This window comes from Phyllostomus discolor, chromosome 2, assembly GCF_004126475.2.
Source record: "Phyllostomus discolor isolate MPI-MPIP mPhyDis1 chromosome 2, mPhyDis1.pri.v3, whole genome shotgun sequence".
Lineage (NCBI taxonomy): Eukaryota > Metazoa > Chordata > Mammalia > Chiroptera > Phyllostomidae > Phyllostomus > Phyllostomus discolor.
In genome coordinates, this window is record NC_040904.2 from 13,584,585 (window position 1) to 13,612,228 (window position 27,644).

The window sequence follows — 27,644 nt, forward strand, 5'->3', positions numbered from 1 at the left end:
CTCTTTTATGACATTTGTGAAACCATGGTTTTTAATTCTTTAAGGAATTCAGGTTTTCTTCCATATTCCATAATAATTGTTTTACACGTAGATTTCCAAAAGTAGGATTTGGGGATTAAAAGATGTGAATCTTTTCTCATCACTAAAAGTATAACTCAATAATGTTTATGCCCATTTACAGTGAGTTAGCAATAGTAGATGCATTTATTTTGTCAAGCCTACTAACCTGTCCTGGATGACTTAGAATTGTTATTAAATAATGTGACCCCTTTTTCACACCCTCAACCTTTCAGGGTTTTCTCTATGGTAAGTTACATAAAGATATTCATTGAGTAGGTTTTATGGTCTTTTATACCCTTCTACAGCTAATCTTGGGTAGTAATAATTACAGGTATTATGTAGCCTTATTATGGCAAACCACTTTCTGAACACCTTGCATATGTTAACCCATTTAATGTCTGTAGCTTTTTTTATATGTCTTAGTTATTTGTAGAATGATTTAATGTGTTTTATTTGGGCTTTTCCAAAACTAGGAATAGATTTGTGCTGATATAGCTGTACTTGAAGGTGTAATTTTTTTTCTTGTGCCAAGTAAAAATTACAGGTATTTCAGATGTAAAATTCAGCAGCACCTCCTACAGATTCTTATTCCATTAATTCTGCATTCATGAAACATTGTTAATAATTTGTATTTGTCTTACCTAACCACATTTCTTCAATTTTACCTGAAGAACACATATAAATCATAACTTTAAAAACAATTAATTTATTCACCTTTGAGCATAAAAAAATCTCAGTCAATAAATAATCTTGATTGAATGATTCATAATGTATTTGAGGGAAGTGAAAAATGCTTGACTTTTACTGATATTATGGTACATGTTGATTCCACGCTGTTTAATCCGCCCTAGTAATGAGCCTTCAGGAGGATGGGGGGGTGGGTAGAGTCTAAAACTTTAGATTAGTTTAGTACAGAAGAAGAATATCAAGAGGAAAAAAGTACGTTGTGATATATGCCTAAAAAAGGGCCAGACTTTGCAAAGGGCTAACTTATTCCCCTTGAAAAACGTGACTTAACCTAGAATTCCTAAAGCCAGTGAGTTGTCTCTCTTCACTTGCTTGTTCGGGAGTAGGGGGTTGGAGTTCCTGGGGGGACAGAGAATTTATAGACCCCACTTCTACATGAGCTGAGGTCTATTCAATCTTATTCTCCTATAAAGGAAAGAAAGGTATCTTCATTATTAGTGTGCAAAGTGTTCCATAGAGATGTGTATATTTTGGTAGAGAATGGGATTGTTACAAACATAGAGAAATCTGTATGTAAATTATGTCTCTCTTTGATCAATAAATAGACTGTGTGAATGTATTGTTGATTTGGTCATTATTGGAATCAAATAAGATAAGGACAGAGTTAGTGATGCAGCGTGTAAGCCCATCATGTTGAATCTATATCTATGGAGGGGAAGTGTTAACCCAGTAACTCAACCCAAGGCACCATGTCAATATACAGATCATAACAATGGTAAACTCACTCTGCATTGAAGGCAGTTGTGTCTGTGGCTTCGTTGGAAGCTGTTGATGGAGTTCTAGTGTGACAGGAATGTGGTTCACAGTGGCTTCAGCTATCTTTCCTGTGAGAACTTGCAGCACAATGAATACAAGACACAGCCACAACTATTGGGGACATTTTTCTGTCCTACACATGAGCGTGGTTATGAGGTTGTTTTATTCATTTAAGCCCTCTGGGGAGCTGGAACTCAACGTTTGTTTCAGAAACACAGAGGGCTGCTAATAACGCTGCGTGCAGCCCCTTTCCAGCCATTTCCCAGAAGCTCGAGCAGAGACTCGCACAAGCTGATGCTCAGCATAAGGGATGAAATCTTGATCGTGATCATTGTTGCAGTGGGCATTAAAAAAGTCTTATTAAAGCTTGATTTGTGAGTGGCACTCGGCTTGGTATAGTTGAAAGCCCATTTAAGTGTGGTCTGTGTGCTCCACGAACTTTTCTCAGAAAACAACCACCAATTGTGTGTGCAGCGTGCATCTTCCAAATACATTGTTCTTGGTGAGCACTGGTGATTGAGTCACGGGATCAGTTACACCCCCGCTGCCTTCCGGTTAGCCTGTGATGCAGAAACATGCTTAGCCGTCACTGAGCTCACACTCTTGTGCGAACGTGTGCCCATCAGTGGGTCAGTATTGTTTTCTGTTTTTAAAACGGGTCACGAGAAAGTTTCTTTGTTTGTTGTTTAGATAGAGAGTTACTTGACTTTTTTCTGTTTGCATCTCTGGAGTTAAACTCCTTTGGATATATGATCATCTTTCAGCTGCTTTTCTGCTTGCATTGTAAATGGTATTAACTGCTCAAGCGGGGGTGGGGGGTTACTTCAGGGGATTACAAAGCGAACCTTAGAAGTGATAAATCACAGCCTTCACTCTCTGCCAGTGGATGAGTCAAGAAAGATTGGATCTGAGGAACCCATTTATGGCGTTGCAAAGCAACAGTCACGATGCTGGGTTGGCAGCTCCCAGCACGGTTTGAGGCTGTAACTGTATCCCTGACTCTTGTACTTAAATGAGGAAACTAATTTGAAAATGATGAATAGGGGAGTAGCAGAAGCTTGCATTTTCTCTTGAGGGGACTGGCTGCCAACTTTAATAAAAAATGCTGAGTTTCTGTATTTAATTATCTTGGACCGCATGGATGTCAAGAAGAAAAACAAAACACTTTAATAGCCTTAACCAGATTACAGATGTGTGGCCAAACCAGTGGGCTTTATTTTGGTTTCCGAGCAGGTGATGGCTGGAAGCGGGATGCCTTTGAAGTGCCGGGTTGGGTCGCTGCCATCTGAGCTGCATCTGGCAATGGCAGTGAGCACCACCTTTGCTTAGAGACCTAATAGTACAAGCTGCCTGAGAAACCATTCACTCATAAGAGTTATTTGGAGAGTTGGATTGTGCAATGCTGAGACTTTTACACCCTTAAGACATGAAAGGTCTCTCTTTACCTGCCTAGTGTCTTTTAATTAAACTCACTCAATTTTCCAGATTATGCACAGATCCTCGTGATTATAAGTGGTTTCTGGCAGTAGTATCCTCAGATCCAAATCCCTTGTTGAAACCAACATCTGGAAATTATCTTCACTGGAAAACCTCTAGTTTAATTTAGATGAACTTCACCATAGTTACATGTAAAGGTAGCCCTTACAATTCTGTATTTATTTATTTTGTGTTTTTTCCCCTTTGCCTCAAGATGCACATATTAGCATATCATGCCCAAAGAGGTCTCCTTTACTTGATAACAGTAAATGGCATGCTGGATCTTTATGTGGAAGTTGATTTTACATAAATCAGCTTCCAGAAGCCCTAACATAGGAGGTCGAAGTGGAGTGTGTGATATCTCTCTCTCTCAGTCTACACGAATAGCAGGAGCTTATCACAAAGAACTCAGCAAAATTTTAATAAGCAATGTTTCCTTAGTCAAATCAGTCCCCCGCCCCCACTACCCGCCACCCATTATCTCACGCCGTCAAATAGATAAGCTTCCTTTTGGCATAATGACTAATCACCCACCTCTGGTTTGATGATTCATGGTTATTATAACATGTTCCTCTTTAATTAGATCTTTTAGAAGTATTGTACGCCTTGTAATTATTATAATCAATAATAGTAGATAATGACTCCTTAAGCACTTTCTGTTCTAGATGAGGTTGAGAATATTATTAAAATAGGTTTTGGTGGTAAACAGGTAATGATACTGTTTTTTTTTATGAATTGAAGAGTGTAGGAGTTCTTTTTGTTTTAGGGAAGCAAAAAATATTAGAAAATATGATTTCCTGGGATAGGAAAATTGTGTGATTGTGTTGGGCTCTTTTGAGTTTTTTAAATTGAACACCAGCAGGTATTCAAATAGCAGCAAAGTCATTCTACTTTTAACTTCTGTATATTTAAAGACCTTCAATTTTATATTTACATTGTGTTTCAGAAACGGTTTTTGAAGAATCATAGTATCTTAAACTTTACTAATAAGCAAGGGAAGTCACATCAAAGTTTGAATCTTTAGCCTTCTGGAACATGCTGTTCATTTGTTTTCTTCTTAGTATTTGTACATCCTTTGAGTGTTCATCAGGAACCTCGGGGGTTGCAGGAGAATTTCAGAGTTACTGTTACGGGAAAATCAGAGCCGTGGCGTCACCTGACGTGCATGTGGAAGCACTTTGGTTTTAGGGAAATGTTTACAAGGTGGTTACAAGATGGCAACATTGCATTTGAAGTGGTTTAATGGGTTAGAATGAATCAGAGGAATGGGAAGCTGAGAGAGACCACACTTTTATGGCATCCCCGAATCCCTAGCCCACTTAGAGTCCGGCCTCCTGTACAACGCGCACTCAGGGCTGAGACACACTTAGCAAATCCTCTGGACAGACCGTGCATAACAAGGTAGCCTGACTTCCATTTGGGACTGGTCTTTCGCAGCATATGCTTTGGTAAACAGATTCTGTATGCCCTATTTCTGTCTCAAATACCAGAGTATCTAGAACATTTGTGATCTTGAGCCATGACTCTGAAATAGGACTGAGTATGCTTTTGCTCTGTCATTGGTATTAGTTAGCAGACAAGTAAGGTAGTATTCATCATAGCCTCTTTGTCTGCCTAACGCGGGTACCAGGGCAGACAGGCCCAGCTGGCCTCTGGGCTCAGGAATGTAAACTTTCATAGGACAGAAATGTCCGTATAAAGCACCATAAGGTTAATAAGCCCTTCAAACCCATTATCTTTGCCATTTCTCAGAAGCTGTCTTTCCCACGCCACTCTCATTTTCATTCCCATCCTGTCTTTTCTATACATTTTCGCACAGGGCTTTGGAGGTCTTTTTGTTCTTTTGTTTTCAGCTTTCCTGCCATCGTTTTATTTTTGCTTTGTTCTGTTTTTAAACCCTTGTGCCTTAAAGTCCTGACTCTGGTTATGTGTTTTGGATTATTATTTCCTTTACTGGCCCTTTCTCCTGGGTTGCTGTAATCTTGCCCTTGATATTAAATCCCAGTTTTCCTTCAAGTACGCCAAGGTCTCTTTCTCCTGCTCAGACTCTGCTTGGATATTTTATAGGCATTTGAATCCTGACATGTCCAAAAGAGAGTTCGTGTCTCCCACCCTGCCTGGCCTCCACCTCGGTTCTCTCAGAGCTGATCTTTTTCATTAATGCCCCCAACCCTCCCTTAGGAATTAGACCTGGGACTCATACTGTCGCTTCCACCAATCCAGTTCTGGATTTGTGTGCTTCCTTCCATCCTTTTCCGTACAGTAGGCCCCCCCCCCACCTTATCCACAGTCCAATGTTCTAAAAATATGAAATGGAAAGTTTAAGAAATAATTCATGAGTTCTATATCACACACCACTCTGAGTACCTCATTTCATTTCATCACGTAGACATTGGATTGTCTCACATCATCACAGGAAGGGTGAGCACAGTGCAGTGTTTTGAGGGAGAGACCTCATTCTCACAACTTTGATTACAGTATGTTGTTATAATTGTTCTATTTTATTACTTTATTGCTTAATCTCTTACTGTGCCTAAGTTATAAGTTAAACGTTTTCATAGGCACATATATATAGGACAAAATGTTGCATAGGATTTGATCCTGTCTGTGGTTTCAGGCCTCCACTGGGGAGCTTGGAGTATAGCCCCTGTGGTTTGCGGGGTGGGGGAGGGGGCTGGCTGTTACACAAGCCAAGTCTGAACTACCATTCTTTCGTGCTGGAGTTACTGCAATGTCCTACTAATTTCTGCCGGCACTGTCTCTCTCCTGTACACCCACCCTTTCCCCCATGCGCACCTTATGTCTGCACAGCAGCCAGGATGTGGTGTGAGTTGTCTGTGTAAAGCTGATCATGAACCCCCCTCCCCACCAGGTTAAGCTGTGCCACTGGTTCCTAGTACCCAACACACAGAGAGAAATCAGCGAAACCTTTTGTTGGGATGCAGAGGATATTGTTAATGGAAACAATTACCAACACGGGCTTTGTGCCAGACCTTTGTCTACGTGCTTTTGAAGGATTGTTCAAGTACAAAAATTTAATTGAGTAAACTTGAAGATCTCATTGGCTTTATTGAAGAATGCATGCATCAGGCAGCATCCCATCTAGTGAATAGAGAGGCGCTCCAGAGCTCCCTGGCATGGAAGGCTTTCATAGGCACCAGCTGGGCAGGAGGAGACAGTTGTTAGCCAAAAGAAGGAACTGTTTGAAGCAAGGTTACTTTCCTTTAGGGATCAGCGGGGATCAGGCAGATTGCCTCTGTTTTTTGCAAGGGAGGACGGGTGGGAGGGGCAGAGCAATGGTGGATGGAGAGGGCCCACACCACAGTTACCTGGTTGTTACGTACCACAAAATTCCAGACCGACCAATTAAGATCACATTCCTGGAGAAGGCTGAAACCACAGTTAGGTCAGATATGAAGTCTAGGTTCCTTGTCGTGGGCAGTAGCCTAAGTAACTGAGCCTTTGGTGGTCTCTTCAGCAGCATTAACAGATTTGACCCAGCTCCTCTCTGCCTCTCCAGTGTCACCCGTGCCTCTGTTTCCCCCTGCGGACTCCACATCATGCTAGTCAACCAGGGGAGCGTCCCCGCCCTCCCCCAAGACTGACGAGTCTCTCCCAGGGATCTGGGGTCATCACCACCCTTAGCTTCCCTGCAGTCTTTTCAGGATGAACTCCCCCAACCACTGTTTTCAAAACTCCATCCCCCCAATAGTCTCAATCAGCCTGTTTCATTGGTCCTGACACCAGTAAGACCTTTTAGTATTTTCTTGGCCTACCTGTCTGTCTCTCCCCCAATAGAATGCAAGCTGCCTGGGGGCACGGACCTCACCCGTTTCTCTTTCAGAGCCTCAGGCCAGCAGAATGCTTGGTGCACAGTCAGTACCCGCCGGCATTTGTTCGGTGAATGACTTTTCTTATCCTGTTGTTTTAAACATAGTAGAATGTTCCTGACGATGCTCTTGAATCAGTACTAGAAAATGTCTTCTCAGGGAATTTTCACACAGAACAGCTTGAATTACGCTTAGGGGTAAGGAGGGGAAGCCAGGAGGAAGAGGCTGGAGTGTGTTTCCAGTGGCACAGGGACCTATCAGTGGCGCAGAAAGTGAGCAGCCGTCTGGCCTGCTGTCTGTGGTCTTTCAAGCACGGTAGCTCTTTGGTTTCGGAAAACGAAAATTGGCGGTGCTGTTTGCTTAATGGGAATAGCATACAGTGCATCCTGGGTTTGTGTGCCTGTGGCGCAGATTTCCAGTCCTGCCTCTGCAGCCGTGTGCTGGAGGCCTCGACAGCAGCGTCTTCAGCATCTGAAATCCATCATCGTTGCAGCTGAAACCAGGAACTCCATTCCTGGCCACCCATTCCCCCAGCTGCATCCTTTGTCACTGTTGGCAACCGCTCTCCGCCCCGTCTCTCCTTGTCGAAGCATCTGCTTCATCCTCTCACTCTCCCCTTCACCCAGGTGGTCACCGGTTCTGTGTGATGTTTGCTCAAAGCTCTCGCTTCCCTCATCACCCTTGGCCGGGCTTTCTGAACATGGTCTTCCTGAGCGCCTTCCCCTTCCACCTGTCCGTGCACCCCCTCCCCCGTCTGTCCTTCATCCTTCTGCCAGCTCATATGTACTGAAATACAACTAACATTGCCATTCTTCTGTTTAAAGCTTCTCTAGGAAATAGACTAGATCACTAGTAGATAAGGACAATCTTATTCTTTTCTTAAAAGAGGGTTCCTTCCATTTGGAGCCGTATCTGCTAACCCTGGTGCCCACCCTCCACCTCCAGATGCTGCAGACGCTTTATGTATTCTCAGGTGCGGTGGCCTGGTCCTGCAGTGCCCCTTCACCACCCTCCCCTCTGCAGATGTTCGCCCATCCATCAGCCTCCCGTCACCTGTTACCTTCTCGGCCTGTCCCTCCAGGGCCCCATGTTCACAGACTCCCCTTTTTCAGTCCATTCCAGTTCATGTGCACCTCCTGCACAATCCCGCTTGATGCGTGTTTGTGTGTCCATCTCTGTAGGACTCTAAGGCCGTGGTCTGCAGTTGGAACTTGACTAGGCATGGTGCCTGACAAAGAATAGTTCTTCCTGGCTGGTGTGGATCTGGATTGAGTACCAGCCTGCAAACCAAAGGGTCACTGGTTCAATTCCCAGTCAGGGCACTTGCCTGGGTTGCGGGCCAGGTCCCCTGGTGGTGGGGGGGGCATGCAAGAGGGGAGTTTCTCTCCCTGTCTTTCTCCCTCCCTTCTCCTCTCTCTAAAAATAAATAAGTAAAATTTCTAAAGAAAAAAAGAATAGGTCCTCATGAATTATTTTTGTGAAATAATAAACACTAAGGAAAACATTGTATATGAAGAACAAATGCTACTTTTTAAAAAATCTAGTAACATAAAAAGAAAAATAATTATTTGAATAAATACAAATTTGAGCTCTAAGGTAATAACAGCAAGCAGGTACAGTACTGAGTCCTTACCATGTGCTTAACGTACATTGATGGATCACAGAATCTCCTGAGGTAGGTAGTATCATCCCATTTTAAGGATGGAGAAACTAAGTCACAGCCAAATAAGTCGCTTGCTCACAGTCTCATCCGTGCTGGTGGGTGGCTTCTGAAAATGTTCTCTTAACTACCACACCGTACCCCTCTCTAGGGACCCAGAGAACTGAACATTCAGGTGACTCCATTGGAACTGGAGTGGAACTTGCAGTGGAACTTTTGCTTGAGCAAAAGAAAAGAATTCACAAAAAAACAAAACACATGTTACCAGTCATTTAACCCAAAAAGTAAAGCACTTCACCTTCATTTCTTTGCCCTGTACCTTCTAAGTTTGTCGTATAAGGAGTATTGATGCTTGATATTTATTCCACAGATTTCTCAGATATCAACTACAGATACTTTTAAAAATATACTTCCCAAGGCAAGGAATTGGGCTTGTTGGATGAGGAAAAAGTTGGCTCACTAATTAAAAATGAACTAAAAGTTTTACCTCTGCAAACATGCATTCCCAAAATATTTTCATATAACAGTAGCAAGCTGTGCTTATCCTTACCTGTGTCTTATCTTGACCATATGATTGAAAATGCCTATTTCAAACTCATGGAAGAGAGGCCAGGGGGCCTTTGTGAGTTGTTCTCTTAAGGATAAATGGCACTTGGTACCACCTGAGGATGGGCAGAGGTATCTCAGTCTTCCTGGGATTGGGGCCCTGCTGAGACAAGGTGTCCCTACAGGTTCTGAAATGTATTAAGGGGAGCAGAGTTTGGTGTCATTGTTGCCCCCCACCAGGTAGAAGCACTGTTTCACGAAAGTGGTGAGTGAGCCCACAGCTTCTGTAACAGCTTCTCTCCTTCCTAAGGAAGAGGTCCCTTCACACGTGGCTTCCAAGGAGGGGTGAGGCTGGTGTCTTACCGTGTGGCTCTTGTAGAGGGCTAGTTAGCCATTTCATACACAAGCTGCCTATAGGTCTGTGAGTCCCTGTGTGTACTGACACTGGAAAAGGCTGCTGGGCACACGGCTTTTGCTAAAATGGCCTTTTTCAGGGAATCGTATACTCTCTTTAAAAATTGTAAGTTCTCCCAACTCCCCACTCCAACCTGCCTTATCTAGCTTTCCTGCTTTTATTTGCTTCATAGTACTTAAAATGTGCTAGTATAACATCTTTGCTTTGGTTACTTATATCCCCCCCACCCCCGCAATAAATGCCAAGAGGACAGGGAATTTTCTCTGGTTTTTTTTTCCCCAGCAGTAACTTAAGTGTGTGGAACAGGACCCTCTGGACCCTAGTACACACTCAAATATGTTAAATGGCTCAAAATCATATATTTCTAACTCTCCGCCCAGAATGTATGCAGATCACCTGTCCTTCACAGCAGCCAAACCTTTAGATGTGAGGAATTGGCTCGTTTAAAATTTTCTGGCACAGCATCTAATGAAGCAAGATTTTTTAAATGACTCTGAAACTTTTTATCACTTTAGATACTTGCTTCATAAAACTGTCAGGAAAAGAACCTGCTTTTGAGTATAGATGGCTTTTCTTGCCTCCAAGATAGTCTTTAAAAAAAAAAAGCAATTTAGCTTTTTACTATAATTATATTCCACGCATAATATTTCTTAAGTCTTGCCAGAATATCATTTCCCCCCTTTCAACAAACCTTTTATGATTTAAAGTAAAGTGCAGACAGCAATCACATTAAATACTTCGGTCTGTATCTCTGAAATCGAAGGACATTTTTCGACAGAGCCCACATGTCATCCTATCACCCACAAAATTAGCAATAATTTCTGAGGAGCAGATACAGGAGTCACGGGCAGATTTTCCCTGAGCTCCGGACATGGCCGCTGCGGCTTGTTGGCTCACCGCAGACTCTGTTCTGTTCTGTCCGCCACCAGGCTCAGGGGCTGACACCCCCGGTGCTCCGGGCTCAGGACACACCTCTCTGCATCTGACACCTCCGGGCTGGAGAAGCTCTGCGGCGTTTCCTGTCAACTGCCCCATCCTGGGTCGTAGAGGGATTATTTATATTGTCCCCATTTTTCTCTATTGCTGGAACATTCTTCTTCCTGTGAACATATACTGACGTAGCGGAGGAAAAAAATTGTTCAGGTGGTGTGCCCAGGGGCTCCTGGTTTACAGCGGGGCTTGGCCACGCTTCTTGTCTCTTGGTTCAGTGTGTCCTGTGCTTCCGAAGTTCACTGATTTGATCAGGGCAGAGTTTATGGGTCTGCATGGACAGGAGTTGATTTTGTACTGAACTACCTGTTTTATAACCTTCCTGAAGTTTGCTTTCACGCCTGGCAGCTTTTAGTGAGTACAGTTCGTCGTCGTCTTGGAGTTGGCGAGGGTCTTGGTGGCCAGTCCACACACGAATTTAACGCTGGATTCTGTGGTGTTCTGTTGATATCATTGTGCCATGTGGTACTGGAATTCTGAAAACATCTGTAACATTGTTTGTTTTGTTTGTTTATACTGTAGAGATGAAGGGATTTTGTGTTCTCTTAAGATCCGTCCTAGAAATAACTAGCATCCGACTCTCCCGTGTTCTCTAATGAAGAAGAAAGTCTGGCTGTGTGTGTGATTGTCATGGGGCCTCTCCGTTCCGAGTGTTCTGGAGGCATGTATTCAGCGGTATTCGGTTATGTTAGCATTAATTTATTTAACACGTGTTTTGGGGGCACATTTCATGTGTCAGGTGCTGCTCAGGTACTCTGGGAGGGGGGGTGGGGCTTTGCTTTGGCCTTCCGTAGTCCCGGTTGTTAATCTGATGTCCTTCTAAGTTCATAAGTTCATTTCACATACAAACCCACCTGTTCCTCATCACAGCCCTGTGGATGAAGGTGCTTCTTAGAAGTTTTCCATTCACTGGTGAGGATAAGGAGGCATAGGTAGGTTAAGTAACTTGCTCAAGGTCACAGCACCAGGATCTGGATCCAGACCTTCTGGCATCAGAGTTTGTATTTCTCACCATTGGCCTCGCTGCCAGAGCCCTCGCCTTTTGCCGGCTCCGAAGGAGGCCAGAGGCAGGGATCGCTGTGGTTTCTGCTCTAGAATTTGAGCACTTGGACATCCTAGAGGCCTTTCGCTTGGTTTCACTGTATGTCTTTTGTTTCTAATCAGGACAAAGCACAGCCTCACCCCAGCGCATAGTCCACCCCCTACGCCAGGAGTCAGCGCACTTTCTGTAAATGTAAAGGGCCAGAGAGTAAACGGTTTAGGCTCTGCAGATCACAGGTCACGTGCCGTTTCTGTTCGATCTTCCTTTTCTTTTTTCTTTCTTTCCAATTTTTTGAGAGTGTAAAGACCACCCCTCGCCAAAGTGTAACACTCCTGTGAGTGCTATCAGCACGGAGGAATGCCTGTTTTCAAAGTGGATACAAGTAGAATCAGATGGTGTGTCCCCATGCGTGTGTGACTTCCAAAGGGGCCTTTCATGGGGAGAGAGACCGGGGTGTTTGTTCCATTGGCTGGTTGGTTGGTTGTTTGGTTGGTTTGGTTTTTGCTTAGCTCTCCCCATCTTGATACACTAGAGAATAAGCTTCTTTTATGTTTTCTCACATATTCTGGCAACATGTAGTTTTCTCAGTTTAACAACAGTAATTCATCTGGGATACAATGACTTACTCAAGCCTTGCACCACCCAGGTTAAACGGGCAGCTGTTAGAATTGGGGCACAGAAGGTGAGAGCTGTCTGTTTACCTTTTTTTTAAAAATGCTTTCTTTTGTCTCTACTCCCAACGCTGGGTGACGGTCCCTTTTCTCCACCAACACAGGAGTGTCTGAGCATCTTCCCGTTGACACCTGCCCTCCGGCTTTCCGTAGTTGGTCCTCACACCTGGGGGGCCCAGACAGCTGTTGCATTTTCACTGTCCCTCCTCCCCGCAGGTGGTTAGGTCTCCTGATTGTCCCATTCACAGAAACCACGGGAGTCAGAGCTTTTGCCCGGCCATTTCCTCTCCTTTGTCCTACAAAAGGGGAAGAAAAAAACATCAGTCTTTCCAGAGGCTATGAAAGGAGACAGCCTTTTTAGGGAATGCAAAGGGCGAATCCTGTTGTGCGACTTAAACAAAAAGCAATTAAAACTGGTATGTGACAAAAATCTTTCACTATCTAAAGGGAACATCAAGGAAGTTCCAGCGAGGTCAGACCTTATTTAGGAATACAAGGAGAGTCACCTTTGTGATAGAGTGGATCTTTCACCACCTGAAGTCTCACCTGCTGACACAGACTTTTATTATCAGTGATTTATTTCCTCATGGTAATGTCCCTTTGACCCTGCGCCTCCTTATTAAACTCGGATACTTCTGAGATGGTCAGCATTTTCAGACACCCCTCCTCCTTTAGAAATTTTCCCCTCCTCTGTTGGAAGGGTTTCTCGTGACTGGAATTTGAAAGCTGGAGAGGCCATCTACTGCAAATTGACAGAGGTCAAAATGTGGGAATGGGATAGGAATGGCTCCTGGATTCCCAAGGGATTCTTGTACTGTGAGTTGTTGGGTTGTTGATAAAGAGATTTCTTTCTGACACGCAGCCCTGCATTTCGGTACACGGGCCCCTTGTCTTCGTTTTCTGGTGCTGTGAGTGGCTTTTCCAGAACAGACTCACCTCAGGCCCACACAGAACAAAGGTTTCCAGCCACTGAAGAGAAGGTGGCAAAAGGAATTTTCCCCCTTTCTGTCTTCCCTGCTGTTTATGAAAACTCCGACGGGCAGTTGCAATGCTGGCATGTTTGGCATTAAAACATATCTTTGTGCTACAGTCTCCCTAGGGTTCGAACAGATAACTGGATTCATGGACCTCTGAATTTAATTCCAGAAATCAAAGCGATGGTAATAAGAACTGGACCTGCGTTCTCTTAGGCTTAGTGATTTAATTCCTCTGCCAGTGGAACTATTATTATGTGTCTCTGTTCCTTGTTACTGTGCCAGTGAATTGCTCAGGCAGATGTAGTGATGGAGACGGGCATAAACTCTTTCGATCTTGTTTGTGGCTACACACTTACCAGAATGCCGGTCACGTTAACACAGCTGTTTTAGTAAGCATGTTTTCTGTTAGGAACTTCAAGTACGATATTCAGGTCATGACAAGATTGAGGGAGGTTCCGGGGGGTACCCAGGGTCATGTTCTCTCCTTCCCACCCAGAAGCACATTGGTGGCTTAACCCAGGGTCCCAGCCTTGCCTGTCACTATATTCATGCTTCAAGGACACGCGCACACTTCGTGGTGTAGGAAGAATACTGGTTTCATTTCGTTTTTCTCACTGGCTTTATCCAGACTTTTCACTGAATTTGGAGAACTAACCGGCACTGGTGTTTATGATTTCATTGACTACAAAAGAGGCCTCACACACAAACTGATGCCGTGCGTGGGTTATCTTTGTGCACAAGTAGTATGACGTTGAGATTCCATACAACAACAGTGAGACAGAAGTACACGGGGTGACATTTGGGGCATCTCCACAGCCGTTAAGTTCAGGATTCTTTTGAGGTGTTGCTTGCAGTGGTGGTAGGCTTCTTGTGCAGGCCGGCAAGACACCAGTGATTTGCACCCTGTCTCTAAAGAGAGTGAAGGCTCATGCCATCTGGTGACCGATGCCAGTGTTCTCTCCTCCTCTTTGCCTACCTGTGTCTGGTGGCAGTCAGATTTCAGACGCGTTAGGGAAAGAGAACAGGTTTCCGTGGTGTAGGAAATGCTAAAGTAATCTATTAAAGTCTTCTGTATTGACACTTCATTTATTAATGCACTAATAGTGCATTAATGTTACTGGGTTTAATAAGTTTCTCCTTACTCTTTTTTTTTTTAGACACATGCTTCGCCTTCTTTGCATGTGTGTGTTTGTTTATTAGCCTTTGCATCATACTTATGTAACCAGAATTAGAAAGGCACTCCACAGGGGTCATCCATATTTTATTGACCTTTCATATACAAAAGTTCTTTAAATGCTGAGTTAGTAAGGAAATTCCACTTTGTGCTATAACCCTGCACATATCTTTTCCTTTTTTACCCTTAGTAAAATTGGTTGAGGGTGTTCTGTCAGACTTTCAGTTTTTTGTGGGGTTTTTTTTTTTAATTTTGTTTATTTATTTTTAGAGAGGGGGAAGGAAGGGAGAAAGAAAGGGAGAGAAACATCAGTGTGTGGTTGCCCCTTGTGTGCTCCCCTCAGGGGACCTGGCCCCCAACCTAGGCATGTGCCCTGACTGGGAATTGAACCAGCGACCCTTAGGTTCAAAAGTTGACACTCTATCCACCCAGCCATCACCAGTCAGGGCAAGACTTTCACTTTTTGAAAGACTTTCTCCATCTTCCTTACTGTCTTCCTAGAGCATGGAAACCTGTTCTGTTTCCCCAGTTCATTTGAAGTCTACTTTTCTGTGCCATGCCGACCTCACACGAGTATTCCAGGCTCCGGGTTGTGTCTGACACAAACTCTCCCTGCTCCTCTCCCTTCCTCATCCGTATGCCTCCCCTCAGTCAGCCCTGGGGTAGCTTTTCTCCTCTGCTGTTTCTTTTCTCTGGGGACATTCACATGTCAGATGGCAGCCCACAGTCCTGTTCTGTGGTGCTTTCAAGTCGGACCCAGGGCAGATGCTCTGCTGTGCCGAAGCTCCTCCACCACCTCCATCCACATCTCTTTCCCGGATTGGTTTCCTCACCTAACTGAAGAGGAACCATCTATGTCTCCTGTCTGCCCAGATGGTGTGTGATAGGTTTCCGCCGTTTACCACTCACATTCCTGTCTAATTTACCATCGTTCACGTGCTCTTGACTGTGTCTGCACCAGCAGGGATGTGATGGCCACAAGGACGCCGTCCTCAGACTTCATCATGTGGTTACAGACACGCCTTTCTTTTACCACCCGGATTTGCTGGTTTATGACTCACCACATTACATCACGATAAACATATATTTAATGCCATAAATATTATTCCTGGTCCCCTCCCCGAGTATACTGTGATTGACCAGGTGTTGTCCCGGTATTGCATATTTCAGTGGTTCTCAGAACATCGCTCCCTGGCCACCAGCATCCGCATCGCCTGGGAGCTTGTTAGAAACGCAGATTTTCAGGCCACGTCCCAGACTCCTGACTCAGAAACTCTGGGCACGGTGCTTTGGGTCTGTGCTTTAATAAGCTTTCCAGGTGATTCTGATACTGAGAGAAATGTACAAGCCACTGAAAATACCTGAGAGCCTACAAGGAGCACAATTCATACCACTAAGGAACACAGTTATTCCTTCAGTAGGCACTGGGTATTGCAGATTTGTTTAAGCCAGCTTCTCCTTTGCCCATCGCTTCTAATTTAAACCTTCAATAGCCACATTTGAATCGGTTTCTATCTACACTTCCTGAGCAGTCACCATGCAGATGCTGTGTGGCGTTTTCATACGCATTTTGAGAAATCATCCCTGTAACACAACTAACTCCATTCGGTACTCCCTCCCTCACATTTAATAGACTTTTTTTTAACAGAATGTTTAGGTTTATAGACAAATCGAGCAGGGAGCAGAGAGTTCCCCTCTACTCCCTCTTCACGGGCCCCCACCCCGCATTTCCACTGTTAACATTCTGCATTCTGCAGTGTTTTGGGTCCAGTATTGACACGTGCTTGTTAACTAAAGCTCATAGTTCACGTTAGAGTCCACTTTCCGTGTTCTGTCAGTTTTGACACATGCATGATGTTGTGGGTCCCCCGTTAAGAGCAGTTGACAGAGTGATAAACTGCCCTAAAAAGCCCTGAGTTCTGCCTCTTGATCCCTCCTCTCCCACCCTGTGCCCCAGGCCAATGATGGTCTCCATAATTTTGCCTTTTTCAGAATGTCAGAGAGTTGGAATTATGGTCTCCTTGTTCTGTGGCCACATAAACTAAGCACAGTTGTGGGCAAGGGTTAAAATGTTACAGACCTACTCTGCTGGGATCATACTTTGACCTGCTGGCTTCATACGTGTTTTTAAAGGAGTTTTTAAGTTGCTTTTTAGAGAGAGCAAGAGAGAGAGAGAGAGGCAGAGAGAGAGACATTGATTTGTTATTCTACTTACTTATGTATTCATTGGTTGATTCTTGTATGTGCCCCAAGCAGAAATCGAACCCTCAATCGTGACTTATAAGGAGGGCACTCTCTCCAACCTGGTCACCTGGCAGGGCCTCGTGTGTGTTCTCAAATTTCCAAAATTCCTGCCGTTGGCTTTTTTCTTTGCTGACATTTGTTTAAATAACCGTTACTGTTGCGTCTCTTTCCTGCTCCAGTGAAGACAAAGTCGTGGAAGTAACGGAGGAGGAGGAAGTGGCTGAGGTCGAGGAAGAAGATGCCGAGGACGACGAGGACGACGAGGATGGTGAAGAGGCCGAGGAAGATGCCGAGGAACCCTATGAAGAGACCACGGAGAGAACCACCAGCATCGCCACGACCACCACCACCACCACAGAGTCTGTAGAAGAGGTGGTCCGAGGTAATGCACCGTTTCCTGGGATTCCCTTTCTCGGGGAGAAGGAAGACATCCTAGCAAAGTTTGAAATTACTATCCAGTCTCTTACCACTGTCTTCCCAACCAAAACTGAAATTCAAAACAAGTCCTCTGCTTGTTGAACTCTTTGTGGTTAACCTGGAGCAGCCCGCCAGTCCATTGCAAAGAAGGCGAGGTCCTGATAAGGCAGCCTGTCCTGTACCTTGCCCGTGCTGCTTGGTGGACCCCAGCTTGCTCTTCAGCCACGCTGTTTAACCCAACATCGTGTCCTGTGACAGAGGCTGTGAGTTAGCTGGCCCCCTTGGTGTTCCCCTGGCAGGGGGTGTGGGTACCCTCAGTGGTCTGTCCCCCCTTTCTCCACCTAGGCTCTGAGCTCCTTGGGGGCAAGGACTGGATTTTACCTAGTAACAGGCAGAAGAGTGAGTGCCCAGCTTGTAGAACATTTTCAATCAGTCTTAGTTGAGTGAGTAGTCCCAATCAGATTTCATTAAAGACGGAACAGGATATGTGGTGAGTATCACGTTATTTTTTGCTGTGAAATTTAACTTGGTTGATTTGTGGTGTCTTCACTTTATTGGGAAGTGACAGCGCCTTCTTGGAGAGGTTGACTTTGTTTTTCTGCTTAATGAATATTCCTACTGGGAATGATGTGAGCTGAATGAACTAAAAGACTTCCTTTTTGTCTCAATGAAATAAAGGCAAGCATCGAGTTTTCAGTAAACAATGAAATATTATTATAGCAACTAGTAAACTCTGGGGTTGAGTTTCTTGAAGAGTGGTTATATGTTTTATAGATAGTATAAAAGTCTTGTAATTAGATCGAATGAATGTGGAGGGAGTTATTGAGGTTCAATGTACTACAAATACTTATAATGTCTACCCACAAATGTTACAACAGTGTAAATCTTCCTGTCACTTTTTATTAAGGTAAAATTATTCCAACTCTGTTGTTACATTTTGGAGCTTAAAATGGGATACTTTGCTCAGCCTCAGAGAGATTCCTAATGATCACTGTCGTCTCTTCTCTTCATTGTATTTTATGACTTTATTGAGGCATAATTTTCATATAGAATTCACTTATTTGTAGTGTATAAGCGTGTTGTTCCGTGGCTTTAATAAATTTACTACCTGTGCAGCATCATCATAAATAATCCAGTCTCGGAACATTTTCATCACCTTAGTAAGATCCCTCCCACCTATCCATAGTTAATCCTTGTTCTCACCACCAGCCCTAAGCAGCAACTCTCTGTTTTATGTCTCTACAGATTTGCCTTTTCCAGATATTTAGCATAAGTGGGATTATGCATGGTCTTTTGGTGTTTGGCTTCTTTTACTCAACAGAGTGTTTTTGAGATTTTGCATTTCTGTAACTCATAGCTTTTACAACTCACATGGTTCTGTGATGAACACTCAGAGTTAGCTGAAAACATTGTAAGTGTTGCATATTCTCTTTTTTTAAGATTTTATTTATTTATTTTTAGAGAGGGAAGGGAGGGAGGGAGAGAGAGAGAGAAAGAGAGAGAGAGAGAGAGACATCAATGTGCAGTTGCTGGGGGTTATGGCCTGCAACCCAGGCATGTACCCTGGCTGGGAATCGAACCTGCGACACTTTGGTTCGCAGCCCGCGCTCAATCCACTGAGCTATGCCAGGCAGGGCTACGTATTCTTTTTTAAAAAGGAAGATAGGTCATCCAAGATGGACTGTTTATCATTCCCAGTTGATGACCACATTAGTGCTTGTGCAAGTAGATGTACATGTACGTAAATGTCCCTTTGAGCCACTGTTTTTAAATGCCCATGAGTCCTTTCCCACAGTCGTTTTCACACGCCCAGTAGGATTTTCTGTGGCAGATCTGGCCAAATGTACTTCTCGGCTTCCATTTTCCTAGTAGGGAAAGAAAATTTTCAGGGCTTTTCCTTTTGAAACCTACAGGGCATGTGATGTGACTACAAATGACAACAACTTGTAATCCGTAGTAGGATCGAAGTTCTTGTGGTCTCCATCCAGATAGCTGCTTGTATAGTCATTAATGTCCACAGCTTTGTCATCGGCTTTTGGAGCCCCTGTTTGGTTTGAGCCATTTGCCAGGCTCAGTGGATCAGAAGAGGAGGACACACTGGATAGCTGGCCCTCTCGGATATTAAAATCTAGTATAAGATACAAGTCAGAGAAAGACAAAGGCATCTGCATTGTATAAAGTATGGGCCCAGAACCTGCTTCAAAGCAGAAAAGAGGGACCAGAGAAGGGGCCGAAAGGGCATCTGAAGTGGCATTGGAAGGGCTGGCGGTGGGTGCCCCAGTGGCTGTTGCCATAGAGTACTTCAGTGTCTGTAGGAACGGCAAGGCCACAGTGGTGCCGTCAGAAGGTACGTGGCAAGTATAGCCATTAATGGAGGGTGATCAGTTCAGGACCTACCATGTTTCTGGGAGAAACAGTGAAGAGATTTTGCGTTGATGTTACTGCTGGGGGTGGGAGGTGAACAGAAATGGACATAACCCAGCCAGGGCCGTCAGAGCACACCACATAGACATAAGACGTAAGTCCACACTCCAGACCAAGAGGGAATCCTCTTGCGATAACGGTCTTGTTATGTTTGCTTCAAGTTTTTTCTTTAAATGAAGCATTATTAGTTCCTAAGATGGAAATGGAGGTATATAGGTTTATAGCATTTTCCATAGAGAGACAAAGGCAATGAAAAGAGAACGTGCTTCTTCTAAAAATCTCCAGGTTAGCGATACAACAAGAAACTAGCCTTAAAAGATAAGTTAACAATATTGGTGGCAAGAAGAGAATAAAAGCAACCTTCTAAGGGCTTATACCTGGGAACTGAGAGGCACCAATCGTTAATAGCAGAAATAGAAGAGCCTTCAGCGGGAATTCACCCACCCCCAGCTAAGACTCCTAAGGCAGACAAAGCCTGTAGTCGAGGCAAGTCTTTCTTGGAAAGGAGGCCTAAGAGGAGGACCGTATTATAGTATACTGTGTCCGTGTCAAAGCATGTTCTGTGTTCCCAACTAACTCCAGTAGGGAACAAATTTTGGGTGGTAACACGGACGGGGCCACATTCTCTTCCTTCGCTGGCGTGGGAGGGGAGTTACGGGGCTCCCCTGACGAAGAGCAAGGCCAGTGGCTCACTGGATAAAATTCTAATTACACGTGGCCTGCTCCTGTGCCTAAAATAAAAGTCAGAAGGGGCTCATAATCTAGTTTTTGGTGTTAATGTTTCAGTGCCTGAGAGAAAATGTGATTTACAGCCCTAGTTAATAAGAAAATTGTTTCTTCATTACCAACATATTGCTACTAATCTGAGACCTTAATGGGCCTCATAAAAAAAAAACCTGAATACTTTTATAACCAGTTAAAATGTGAAAGACATAGGCAGAGGGAAGGAAAATATAAGATGCTTCGGCAGGGTCATAAATTTCCAGCTGTTTTGTATTAGAATCAATGACATTAAACTGGAAGGTGTCAGTTCTAACCGTGCTAACTGATTCCAGAGGAGAAAGGCATTACTTGAACGTGAGCACTCTGCAGCATCCATCTGGCTTTAGCGTTCACTGGTTTCGGTGGTTAAAAAATAGCTGGGATGTTGATCTAATGGACCAAGCCAATACCAATTTGAATAGAACAATAGTGTAGTTAGACACTTGCGCCCAATTTTTGTGTTTTGAGAAGGGATGACACTTCATATACCCAAAACATCAGGGTAATTTCTGACTCAATCGCAAGCTCTAAACTGTGATTAAACATGGGTATTGTAATAAATGACATAATCCTTGATTTAATCTAGCCTGTTTGGTCCATCCAGCCCAACTCTGCCTTTTCCCTTATGTTTGTTTATTCAGCAAATAGTCATATGCCCTTGCGGGTTGCTACACACTTTGTACTGTGTCGTGGCGGATTGGGCTGGCATTCTCGTGCTTTCAGAATCACCACTCTGCTTGCCCTTTAAGGAGGTGGTTCTCTCTTTGAATCCCTGTAACTCTGCTGTGTGTTGGAAGTATTACTTCCCCATTTAAAGTCAAGGCAACGAAGGCCAAGAGACATTTTTTCAAAATGGCCCATGGTCACAAAGCCGATAAGGGGTCAGGATTTAGACCCAGATGAGCCAGGTGTTTCTGTCACACTAACATCAAAATGTTACCTTTTTGTTTATAAATACACACTATTTCCGTTTAACCTGTGCTCCCCTATACGAGTGCATTCCTTTGCGATGGGCACGTATTCGTGTTCCTGTTATTTCACACGGAGCATAACGACCAGGGGCGGCAAACCGTGGCCATGGGCTGTATGTGTTTTCCAAACAGAGGGCTGTGTTCAGACACAGCTCCCCCCCGCCCGTTTCCGTGCCATCGGCGGCCGCATTCATGCTGTAGGGGCAGAGTGGGGTAGACACCATACAACCCGCTAAGCTAAAAAGGTTTACTATCTGGACCTTTATGAAGAAAAAAAAAAAACACCTCTGATTCTGACCATTAGAAAAATACTATGAAGTTCTTTATATTTCAGATACTACCACACCAAGTTAATGTCGTTAAGGTGGTTTTATTATGGTTAGAGGAAGAGTACTATAGAACCTGAGAGAGGATTTATAATCATTGCATGGCCTTGGGCCAGTTTTGTGACCTTGGTAAGTCCCTTTCACATGTGTGATGTAGGTGGTGGTGTGGCGTTGCATGTTTGTTGTAAGAAGCACTTTAGATGATCGGTGTTAGGTACTGACTGTATGCCTGGCATATGGTGTTCCAGCTTGTTTTATACGAACGGGCTGCCCAGAGTCAAGTCCGGGCTGCACAATCTGCTGAATGTGTAAATTTGCATCAAATTATGTAACCTCTAGGCCTCATTGCTTCCCTCTGTAAAATGGGGTGTAATATTACCTCATTTTAGTCATTTTGTGAGGGTTAACTGAAACGATCCATGGGAAGCACTTAGCACACTTACAGGTAAATAGTAAGTGCTCAGCGAGCAAGGTGCTGTGGTTGTCATGGTTACGAGCATTATTCTGCTCCTCCAAAGAACTAATGTCTGCCGGGAACTGGAAATGCCAACAGATTGCCATTTGAATTATAACAGGCATAAAGGTGACCTCCATTTTATTGGTGTAACAGCTGATGTTCATAGACCTATGTGAAGAATAAAAAAGCAGTTTAAAATTGGTCTGTGGATTAAAATTTTATGAATATATATTGCATATTAAAATATCTGCAGTTAAATTTCATGTCCTCCTGAAAAGTGAACCAAGATTGTATCCAGTGCCACCGCATTTCCAGGTAGTGTTTCATTTCTTACAGGTATTCAAACCTCTGGAGAAAGTTTATTTATTAAATGGACAGAGACACTGATGTAGGTGGCCCTTTAAGCATCTCATATGATGACGACACTCAGAAGTTTGATATAAATGTCCGTTGCCTTGGGCTAGGTGACGGAACTCCACAGAATTAAATTACTGCTCTCCTGCCTCCAGCAACTATGGATCTGGGAGAAGTACCGTGTGATTTACTGCTGTTCCTCCCGCCAGCATCTTCCGGCCCTCCTGGGTATTGGCTGCGGCACTGGTGGCTGGGGGCACAGGATAATGAACAAGGTGGCTCACTCAGGTGGCTTCCAGCCACGTCTGCACACCCACTCCTAGGGAGAAACAAGTCTGTCCGACCTGGCCGGGAAGGAAGTTTGGCAGCACAGTGGATGGAAAGTGCTCAGCCTAGAGACAGAAGTTCTAACTAAGGCATCACCGAGTAGGTAGCATTTTGATGATTTTTAAAAGAGAATAAGGATTTGCCAGTTAAGGGGGCACCAAATAGAAAGACTCCAAGAAGTCATAAATCAGCAGCTTGCATTGATCTCAAGGGTAGAGGAAACAAAGCTTAGCCTGGTTCTCACATCTCTGATGTTACCTGTCTGTAATGGGCGTGATGCTTTATAAGGTGCCCTGTTCACTGATAGGATTCTAGCTTATCGTTCATATTTAACTTTTCACAGAGTTTGGGGAAGACTGTGACCTTGACTTGCTGAGAGCATGAAAATGCTCTCATTCTTTCATTGGAGGTCTCGGAGCAGCACACTGCCCCCAGATGAATTCAAAACTCCACGGAGCACTGGGGAATGGGGTACCGGGCTAATGGCTGCTCCCTTTCGAGCGAGCCTTTGCCTCTGTGTTGTGAGTAAGGGCAGCAAGATCCAGTCCTGTTCCTGGACCAGGATGTCGAGAGGACCAGTGCCAGCAGCAGGCAGAGGCGTGACAGGGGGCGGCCTTTGTTTGTGCCCTGTGGCACCGCAGCTGTGCATGTTGAGGTGTTTGACGGACTCTTTGACAGAGACCCTGTGACACAGTTGGAAGGTCCCAGGTTAGAAAGCCCACTGAGACAGAGAAGTTAGTTAAAATGTGAGAGTGAGGAACAGGGCCGTGTAAAAAATTCTGTGTGTGTATGTACATTTATAATTTTCTGGTTTTCTACTATCACATTTATTGATATACTGTTTGCACACCATACAGTATAGAATTAATAGTTTAATATATTCACATAGATCTGCATTTCCCCATAGAAAATTATGTTTTTCAACTTCATGTTGCTGGAACTATTACATGGCTAGGAGTGCTTACTTTCCATCCTCCATTACTACACTGTTTTGTTTGTGTCAGGGTGCCTTAATGTTAGAATAATGGAAATGATTAGCTGAAGGCATTTTAACACAATTATGTCTGCATTTATTAAAAATAAAAAGAAACATTTGCAGTCCAATTCAATTAAAAGCCAAAAACTAGATTTAAAAAAAAAAACAAACCAGTCTCTCGTCTTCCCCCAGAAAAATATACAAATGCCTCAGACACAACAATTGTATGCATCTGCACAATACATAGCTGGCAATTAAGAAAGAAATCAAATCTAATAAAAGAAGTCCAGCCGATGAGAGAACAGTTCACTGAAACATGCACGTCATTTTCAGAGACACGCCTTTTTACTGATCCCTGTCTGACTGGCGAGTGGAGGCTCGTATTCCTTGGTCCAAGGGGCAGAGTTGTGTGTGGATCTTCGTGGAAATCTTTAGTTCCCTTACGGAAAAGTATGTTCTGGAGTTCCTCATCACCGAGAACATAAATAAATTTGAGAAAAAGAAGTTACCCCACTCTCCTAGTTACAACCTAAACACCTATTTCTGTTCACCTCGAACCGTGTGGCCCTCCTGAAAATTCGTATTTGGCTTCCATGTCTGACCTTTTGTGATTATGTTAGAACAATGTGAGAAGTCAAGGAAAGGCAAAACGGTGACCGAATGTCACAGAGAAATGCTGTTGAAGAAAACCCTTCAGCCTTCAAGACAGTGGCCAGATTTTTAAAATCACGAGACTCTAAAAGTGGTCAAAGGAGTTTGAAATAGAAGAATCGTTAAAGGTGCACGGTACTTAGTGCACAGTGGTAAGATCGTTCCGCCACAGTTCTCTGCCTCTTTTCCTTAAATGAGTACATGTGCTTGGGTGAACACACTTGTTGAGACAGGCAATGAAAGTGGTAAAGAACATGGGTGGAAATTTCATATTGCTGTCACGTGAAAGTGCCTGATATTTCGTGATCGAAGCAAAGACAGACCTGTTGGCCAGCCCTCATGATTGTATCTGTTCTGGAATTTAATAGCATGTGCTCCCCAGGGCTTCTGAGGTGTCGGTGACAACTGCACCATGGTCTGTTTCATGAGTGTGCAGAATTCCTCAAATGCAACGTGGCCCTTCTGCCGTTTTCCCGAGTGGGGTCAGGGCTTCCCGCCCTCAGCATTACTCGTGTTTGGGCCGGACAAGTCTCTGAAGTGGGCTTGCCTTGTTCATTGCAGGCTGCTGAGCAGCATCCTTGGCCTCTACCCACTGGCTGCCAGTAGCATCCCCAGTTGTGACAACCAAAAATGTCTCTACTCATTACTGGTTGTTCCCTGGGAGGGGACAAGAGCAAATCTCTCTGGTCGCAAACCACTGGGCCATGACATGGAGATCTACGTTGATGTCTGCCTTTAAATATATGAGCAGAGAGGACACAATACCGTCGCCCATCTTCAGTGTCAGCTGTGACACTTATCAGCACTTTGCACCTTGTAGGTAGCCGGTGAACACTTTTTAAATTGGAGAATAAGTAAAATAAACAAAACATCGGCTAAAAGCAAAGTTGATAAATCCTCAAATAGTAAGATTAAAACCATTTGATAAGATTTGGTGTAGTTTTATAGCTCACAGAGACAAATCAGCTTACAGTGTTTATTTGTTAAATACTGCGCATGCATATTTGCTATGTAGGTCGTGAGAGGCAGAGAAAGCTGCCTTTCCAGTTTTGTGTTTTATCCTTCTCAAAGAAATGCATTCTCCCCAGTACACTGTAATAAAATAGCAAATGGTGGCTAGCATCCATGTAGTGACCAGGGACAGTGCTCTTCTCGGCTGGAAGCTACCCATCGTTTCCACTGGGTACCACTACGGGAGGCCAGTTCACATGGCGAGGCGGACACTCCCAGCATCCTCCAGAAAAGGACATGGAGGAACAGGACCATCCTTCCAGCCCAACTCTCATGTCCAGAAGCACCCTGTTTTTGCAGTAACAGAAATGCCATGTCATTCTTCCTTTACAGAGAGGTGGTATAAAAGAGGTAAATTCCAAACCGAGTGATCTTTCCTCAATGGCCAACTTTCTTTTTTATTTTTCCCAATAAAAAATAGAAGCTTTAATATCTCTAATAGTCTGGCATGTTATAAGAACAATATTACGTAAATTCAGATTTCTGAGTCTGAGTTTTTGTAGACTTAAATATGAGTAAGAAAATTAAGGTACTATTGGTATTGGATTTAAGGCAAAAGTATTAAAGCTGTTTTAGTGTGGCTTAAAGACAGATATTCAAGGCAAAATTAAGTTTATATATATATATATATATACACACACACACACATATACCCATATATACATATATACACACACACACACATATTTGAATCTTACAATTCCACCAATATATGTTATATCCCTCACTTCCCAAATTTATGTGCACTTCTTTTTGTAAGCCAAAACCTATGCAACCTTTTTACTAATTCTTTTCCTCTGGTCTTTTTAGAGAGTGATTGAAACCCTATATGTCTACTTCTAACACGTCAACTGTATATGAAAGCTGTGATTGACCACGGTGCTTCTCAGACATTAATGTCCATGCACGTCACCTGAGGCACTTGCCTAACACAGATCCTGAGCCCGTCAGTCTGGAGTGGGTCTGGAGTCCCGGGCGACGCTGGCCCTGGTGGTCCTTGGACCTCTCCTCCAGGAGTGGTCTTTAGTAGCTTTTCATGTCCCCCATCCCGGGCAAGTTTAGGAAGCTGAGGCAGAAAGTAAGAAACCAAAAAAAGGGAACACCTTCCTTTTCTACGGTGTTGTTCTTGATATATTATCAAATGTCACCAAGTGTGAAAGAATCCTGGTATTTCAGCTCACCAAGCAATTTCGTAAAGATTCAACTGCGGAGACCAAGCAAATTAGAAAACTCGTAGAATTTCCCTACGTACGTAATTGTTACTAGTGTGACTTGTGCCTCGTTTCCTCTCATTGGTGTGGTACAGCCGACTCCTGCTCACCTGTAAAAGTTGATTATTAAAATAGTGAAGACTTTTGTGAGCCACAGCCAGTGATAGCTTAATATACCAATGGTGGGAGTATTGACACCATGGAAATTGGCAAACAATATAAATCAGAGTGTTTTCTTTTTCTGGAGACAACCCGTTTCCGAGCACTCCCAGCCTCCGAGTCAGTAAGAAAAATGACTTTCTCTTACTTCCAACAAAGGGCATGACATCCTGTCTTATTCTAAGTTTAGAGCTTCTTGTAACACTGTGTTGGGCTTCAGACGAGCCACATAGCTTAGAGGAAAAAAACAAGTTTATTCCCACAACAAACAGGAAACAAAAGGGTCAGGAAGTCATGGTAATGATTTGGGGGAATGCTCGCCAGCACCGGGGTACTGATTAGTAGTCTAAATACTTTGCATGTACCTCTCCTCAGGTGGCGTTTTATAAATAACCTCTCACCGGGGAAGGATGGGAGAATCAGGTCAGGTATAATTGGAGTGACAGATGTATTGGATAGCCTGAGAGAATCAACAGAACTCAGTAAAAAAACAAGTCAACTGCGCATATCTTCCAGAGACTTCCGTGACAAATGAGCACCCGTCAGTGGCACTGAGGCGGTGATTTCATTACAAGCACAGCTGTTCCCATCATTTGTTTATATATTGCAGCCCATGTTTGAGGCTTATGTGAGATTTGCCATAGACTGTAGTTGAAGCTTGCTTGCTTGGTTTTACATGCCTGTTTTTAGTAAAATATGATTGATTAGTAGGTAATAAATATCTGACAATTTATTGCCCTGGTCATGTATAGAGGAATTTCTGTTGGATGTGTTTTTAATAACTAGTTTATCATATTTGCAAACACATTATAAATTCTCTTTTCTATTAAAAGTACATGCATCTACTATTGTGAAGAAGAAAAATTCTCAAAAAATAACTACTTTTTTAGTATGTTAACTTTTTAAAATTTTCATCCATAAGAATCAAACCCAGATTTGACTACTTATTCTTCAACAGAATACAAGGTCTGTAAGATTGGTTCGAGTAACTTAAGCTCCTGAAGTTTCCA

General features: G+C 43.6%; 1 protein-coding gene across 8 annotated transcripts in view; it reads left to right on the top strand.

Moving 5' to 3' along the window:
• The window catches only part of LOC114489650 (amyloid beta precursor protein), a 245,126-nt gene that overhangs the window by 115,884 nt on the left and 101,598 nt on the right, over positions 1 to 27,644 (top strand). For all 8 annotated transcript variants that reach the window (XM_028503545.2, XM_028503548.2, XM_036017550.1 and 5 more), the window contains one exon: positions 16,768 to 16,970. In XM_028503545.2, coding sequence (XP_028359346.1) covers positions 16,768 to 16,970 — 203 coding nt within the window. The remainder of the gene's footprint in view (positions 1 to 16,767; positions 16,971 to 27,644) is intronic.